This window comes from Cololabis saira, chromosome 7 (genome assembly GCF_033807715.1).
Source record: "Cololabis saira isolate AMF1-May2022 chromosome 7, fColSai1.1, whole genome shotgun sequence".
In the NCBI taxonomy this organism is placed as follows: Eukaryota; Metazoa; Chordata; class Actinopteri; order Beloniformes; family Belonidae; genus Cololabis; species Cololabis saira.
In genome coordinates this window covers 30,816,230-30,822,751 of record NC_084593.1, presented here as the reverse complement: position 1 = coordinate 30,822,751, position 6,522 = coordinate 30,816,230, and the positions used below count along the sequence as shown (strand labels likewise).

Below are 6,522 nucleotides of genomic sequence, written 5' to 3'. Positions count from 1 at the left end.
AGTAGGATAAGGCAATTTATCCTATGAAAAATTTGAATAAAAGTGTAACCAGATAATCATCTCTAAAAGAAAATTGCAACTTGTGTAAATGAAACCATCCTGCTGGAAATGTTTGTGTTTCTGTCTCAGCCATTTTTACGTTTCATCACTCTCATTCATCAAATATGTGGTATGCTGATGTCGCCAACATCTATGAACCATTTTGACACCTGTGCTGTTGTGCTACTCTTAGTAATATTTCAGAGGACTTTTACAGCTTAGATTTGTAATTTTAAAATGTTTGTCACTGCTAACGTTAAATATTCTAACGATGAATATAGTTGTAAGAAGGGAGGATTCAGGAGCTGTATTAATAGGATTCATGCAACATTTGACATCAAGTTGCTGTGTCGAGTTAAATAAGCGAAAGCTATTGCATCATAATTATGTATATTGAAATATGTATGACTCACGTTTCAGTGTGTATCAGCTATGCTTAACCAGTGAGATTCAATATTGTTTTACATGATAAAATCAACAGAGCTCATCATTCAAAGGCAAACTAAACACTAAGTTCAAATTTTGGTGCCATTTTATAACTTTTGATTGAAGATTTGTACTTCCATCATTGGAGTTTAGGTTACACTTTTTGAAAGACTTTGTATAGCTCCAAAGTATATTTGATGTGCCAAATGGTCTTTCTTTGCCTTATTTCCTTCTCCATCCATCCTCTTGTCTTCAGTGCAGTGAAGGGAAATGAAGCACTTGATCCAGACAAGTTGAAGTTGGGAAGTGAATAAGCAGATCCAGTTGATGTTTGGCTTTTTTCTTAATTTTTATGTTACTTCATCTTTGTAATTTTTACAGAAAGGTTTAAGGACATTTCAAGATGTACATTTTGAATGTGCCTGCATTCCTGTTTTGACACTTTGAAATGTCTTCTAAACTATTTTACTAATTTTGTGACTCTTCCTGAACAACCGTGTGTATTGCTGTTACCATACATACCCAAGATCAGTTATGATACTCACCTAGGACGCTGCCATGGTTTCTGGTGTCCAAATGTTAAATGTTACTTGGTGAATAAACACTTTCCAGGGAAAATGTGTACACATGGTTGTGTTTGGGTCAATCACACAATGCACTTTAGCATTTTGTTTTATTTATATGTAAAATATATATCATAATCTTAATTTTGCCATTTTTTGCTCCGCAAGAGCAGCACAACAAGAATTTATGAAAAGCAAAAAAAAAAAGTGGTGGGTATTTCTAAAGCCTTTTCACTATTGTTGGTAAATAACCTGAAACCTGTGCATTTCACATATAACATACTCATGAGACACTTTTAAAAACAGGACGTTTTCAGTCTCTTCACTCTTCTATTGGTGTGTGGATCTGTGAAAAGATAGCAGATTTAAAGAATGTTTAATCTTAGAAACAAACAAATTAAAGTAAATAAACTAAAATCTATACTGAGAACAAGAATCATTAGCTTTTGGTGAGTCATCAAAAAGTGTCATATGTAAAAATATTTTTTTTTGAAATTTTAGGAAAAGCAATTAAGTCTCTTTTGATTAAACTATCCTTATGAACAGGGGTGCACACAAGCCGGTACTCGAGGGCTAGTCTACTGCATGTTTTAGATGTTTCCCTGTCTTCAACACACCTGATTCTAATCACTGGTCGTCATCAACATGTCATCAAGGTTTACACAACTCTGTTGGTGACACAGCCTTGTCTATCAGGGTTGTGTTGAGGCAGGGAAACATCTAAAACGTGCAGTAGACTGGCCCTCGAGTACTGGCTTGTGTGCACCCCTGTTTATGAAGTCAGCTCCATTAAAGTCTCACCGCCTCAGCGAGCTCAGGCCAGTCCATTGCCATCACCACCACGTCGTCTGAAGTTGGAGGAGTCTCCAGGTTCCAGTAGGTCATCTTGTCAAACACAGACGAAACCCTCACCGTCCTGTCCTGAATACACAGGCCATTATCAACATGTGGACAGTGTTATCCAAATTCTCACAAAGTAGCTGTGCTATTCCCAATGCACTCAGTGCTCTGGCTTATGTTTGAGTCTTTTATTTTGTAAGAAGATTTATTTGGTGGCATTCACCTCTTGGTCAGAGCCGGGTTTGTTGATCTCTTTCAGCACCAGGCCTGTGTAGCCATGTGGACAGCAGATCTCCTGCCCCTTCAGCCCGCGCCCTCTGAATGAAACCGTCTTCTCTGCAATGGGGAAAAAAAATATCACAGATCATTGATGGACCCACATAAAATAATACTGAAGGGTTCATGTCATTTTTTAAATGTACTAGGTGTAACTTATTGAGGTTCCACATCATTATTAACGAAATAATGAAAAAAAATAAAAACATTTTCCAAAAATCGAAGACAATATAACTGACTAGTTATTAAACTGGAAGTTATATTTTAACGAATTAAGTCCTTTATGCTACGCCAACACATTTAATAACTAATTCATAATTTAATAAATGCTAATTATTAATTTAATAATAATAATAATAATAATCTAATAACACATTTGGTTATCACTTGTGTAGTCATTTCTTACCAATTCTTTCTCCACTACTACAGGTGGTTAAAGTGAAACAGACATTTCAATGTTTTGTCAAGACTTTGCTGTCTTTGCTTTTTCTAATTGCAGGTCCCCAATCACACACTCTTGCTGCAGCTCATCAGTAAGAAATTTGGAAAATTAAGTTTGTCTGAATTATTGTCGCTTTTGGTGATCAATGTCAATGTCAATATGTGCAAGTGGCCACTAGATGTTACTATTGGATTATGTGTCGGGCTGTTTTTTAGGAATGCAACATACGTACTTCTGGCACAATTGCTTAGTGTTTCAGTGTTTCATGAAACTTTAATGTAAACCGTAATCTCACGAGCTCCAAACATCGACCATAACCCGTACCTTGCTTGCGATCTTTCGTAGTAGCAGTGAAGTACTGTGAAACCTGGGCCAGCCCATTGTGATCAATCTCACATGGCATGAGGTGGACTGGTTCTTGTTCTGCCTGCCCCACCGAGGACGTTTGAAGATGAGTGACACTGGTGTTACAAGACATCTTGTGACCAGAAGACAGGAGGAAATAGAAACAAATCATTTATTGTATTGAACTGACTTAATTTAAAAGTATATACATACATATATAGATGGGTGGATGGATAGATTAATAATGCTCCTTTTTTCCCCCAAAGTGAAATTAATGTTGGAATCACTACATGGAGAACTCCAACCACATAAAAGATAACATCCACAATAATAGCCTATCAAGTAATAAAAGTGAAGCATCATTTACTGGTTCTTACTCGGCTGCCTGAGTACGGACAAAATACCATTGTCCTTATGGATTTAATATCAGCTCCTATCAACATTATTTTACATGTCTCTCAAACAGAAGTGGGTAGTAACGAGTTACATTTACTCCGTTACATTTACTTGAGTAAGTTTTGGGAAATTTTGTACTTTTAGGAGTAGTTTTGAATCACTATACTTTTTACTTTTACTTGAGTAGATTTGTGAAGAAGAAACTGTTACTCTTACTCCGCTACATTAGGCTACGTTGAGCTGTTACTTTTCTTTTATCCCCTCGGCATAGGCGTCATCACTGGGTCATGACATCACTGGGTGATTCTTTGGGAAAAATGTTTGTTTTTGCACATTTTGTCACATTTACACAGACTCAAACACGCACAGAGTTTCTGAGTTCATGGGCTTGTTCTAGTTCTGCCTGGTTAAAAAAATTGAAGTACAAAGGCTTTAAATTTTGTGCTACTTATGCTTAATTTATTTTTTTATTCTGTTATTTTATTATTTATTTAAGTACTTGAATTAACTTTTAAATTTAAGCTATTTTTTATTTTTTATTGATTTAATTTAATTTGCCTGAAGATGATTATTTTGTACTTTTGTCTGTTTGAATGGTTGTGTTAAAAAAATAAATCAGACGTTACTCAACAGTTACTCAGTACTTGAGTGTTTTTTTCACCAAGTACTTTTTTACTTTTACTCAAGTAATTATTCTACTTGAGTCATATTATTCTGAAGTAACAGTACTTTTACTTGAGTATAATTTTTGGCTACTCTACTTCCCAGCTCTGATCTCAACCCAGATCCTCGACGGCCGCTGCCTTGCATGTATTTGAAGCTTCCGTGGTCAAACAAACCTGATTTAAATGAATGACCCATTAACAGTCTTGAGTAGACCACGTTGACAAACCGATGAACATTTCATTTGGATCAGAGAAACATGTAAAACATGCAGAGCAGCACATTGGAAATCTGGGTTGGGTAACATTGTCTGAATTTCTTGTTTTGTTTTTTTTACTCCAAGTTGTTGGAAGCGTCGAAGTGGGCATTTATTTAATAATACACTTAAATTGAAGATAGATAGATAGAGCTAGGGTTGCCACCCGTCCCGTAAAATACGGAATTGTCCTTTATTTGAGAAAAAAATGTTGCGTCCCGTATTGAACTAATACGGGACACGATTTGTACCGTATTTTCATTAACTTTTACACCATATTCTAGTTGAATTATTGAAATAAATTAACTTTTACACCATATTCTAGTTGAATTATTGAAATAAATTAACCTTTACACCATATTCTAGTTGAATTATTGAAATAAGTTAACTTTTACACCATATTCTAGTTGAATTATTGAAATAAGTTAACTTTTACACCATATTCTAGTTGAATTATTGAAATAAGTTAACTTTTACACCATATTCCAGTTGAATTATTGAAATAAATTAACTTTTACACCATATTCTAGTTGAATTATTGAAATAAGTTAACTTTTACACCATATTCCAGTTGAATTATTGAAATAAGTTAACTTTTACACCATATTCTAGTTGAATTATTGAAATAAATTAACTTTTACACCATATTCTAGTTGAATTATTGAAATAAATTAACTTTTACACCATATTCTTCACCTGTAGGCTATATTACATCTGGGCTGATGTGGACATACATAGAATAGGAGGATATTTCAGTTGCTAGTATGGTTGTCTGTCTCTACAGTCATGCAAGTTCAATGCTATTAAAGCACTTTAAACTTTAAATCAAAGCCTTTTGTTTTTTCATATAAAATAAACACATTTTTATTCAGTTTAGAAGTTTTGGGGCTTTTTTTTTTTACTCCTGCGCTGCTGAAATCAGGGCGTCCCTTATTTCTATTTCTGAAAGGTGGCAACCCTAGATAGAGCCCGTGCAGAAGGCTTCTTTGATAACTGAACTATTTCTCTACAACAACAGACATGCTGGACACGTCTGTGCCACAGCACACCTTCAAACACAGGGAGGTTTTTACTTTGGCTCTTCTAATAAACGTATTTCACCACAAAAGCATCTTTACCTTCACCGCTATGTCGTGTTTCCAAACCTTTCCGGGTCTCGCCAGGAGCAGCAGCGATTGGACGAAGCGTCTTCTTCTCCGCCCAAAGATATTTAGGCGGGTCTTTTCGGTTTAGTGAAATGATGTCTCCCCCTTGTGGTGAGAGATTACAGTTAGGGAAGAAGAAGGTGAGAAGTCAGCACTGAGTGTGAAGCAGAGGTGTCAAAAGTATTCACATTTATTACTCAGGTAGTATAGACAGTATAGATACTAGAGTTTAAAAATACTCCTGTAGAAGTTGAAGTATCAACTCAAGTTTTTTACTCAAGTAAAAGTATAAAAGTACTGGTTTCAAAACTACTTAAAGTATAAAAGTAATGTAAGGGGGAAAAAAGCCATTAAGGACAAAAGCCATTGAAAATGAATGCATCTTAGTATAATGCAAATATATTAAAGAACCATATATGTGTACTATTGAGCATTAACATGTGTTTCAGAGAGCAGGAGATATGATGATTAGTTGCCTATAAGTATTGTAATGGTGCAAAAAGTCAAACTTCAGAGGCATGTTATCATTTATCCTAACCTTTATGGAATGTACATCCAAGTTTAGTTGCAGGAATCTGAGGGAACGGATGTAAGAACAAAACTGGACAAGAACATCTGAAACAACCACAACCAAATTCACTCTATCCGGATGGAGCAATTTAACTGGATAGTTTTTTTTAAAGGCCGAAATGAAATAGAGTAACGAGGCTGTTTTTAAAATGTAAGGAGTAAAAAGTACAGATAATTGCGTGAAAATGTAAGGAGTAAAAGTAAAAAGTCGTCTGAAAAATAATTACTCCAGTGAAGTATATATAACCAAAATTTCTACTTAAGTAAGGTAACGAAGTATTTGTACCCCCATCACACTCTACGTTACGTTAACGTAAAGATTCCAATCCTGACCTTATGCGTTACATTAACGCACATCCTAAGTCACTTTTGTACAGACTCATATCCGGCACTTTAAAAACCTCATATTGTACATTTCTGTTTATACATTTTATCTTTTATATATTTGCTTTTAAACAAACAAACTATTTAACAAACTTGTCAATAAACCCTTTTCTGATTCTGATTCTAGTATGTTTCATGTAACAAACTATTTAGATCCAGTCTGAGGATGAGAACAGT

The 6,522-nt window shown here is 34.9% G+C and overlaps 1 protein-coding gene across 1 annotated transcript; it reads right to left on the bottom strand.

The window, feature by feature from the left end:
- Positions 1-1,124: 1,124 nt before the first annotated feature.
- On the bottom strand, positions 1,125-5,430 carry rnaseh2c (ribonuclease H2, subunit C). Its single transcript, XM_061726343.1, has 5 exons — positions 5,365-5,430; positions 2,911-3,064; positions 2,092-2,204; positions 1,830-1,949; positions 1,125-1,374 (listed from the first exon to the last, which is right to left on the bottom strand). Exons 2-5 carry the CDS (start codon positions 3,062-3,064, stop codon positions 1,351-1,353), a joined length of 411 nt encoding a protein of 136 aa, XP_061582327.1. The 5' UTR covers positions 5,365-5,430; the 3' UTR covers positions 1,125-1,350.
- Positions 5,431-6,522: the final 1,092 nt, after the last annotated feature.

Bases quoted from the DNA above. Each gene is read 5' to 3' on its own strand.
- rnaseh2c (XM_061726343.1), bottom strand. From the start codon at position 3,064: ATGTCTTGTAACACCAGTGTCACTCATCTTCAAACGTCCTCGGTGGGG. The intron at 1,950-2,091 runs GTGAATGCCACC...CTGTGTATTCAG, and splicing joins AACCCGGCTCTGACCAAGAG to GACAGGACGGTGAGGGTTTC. The intron at 1,375-1,829 runs GTGAGACTTTAA...ATCTTTTCACAG, and splicing joins GGCCTGAGCTCGCTGAGGCG to ATCCACACACCAATAGAAGA.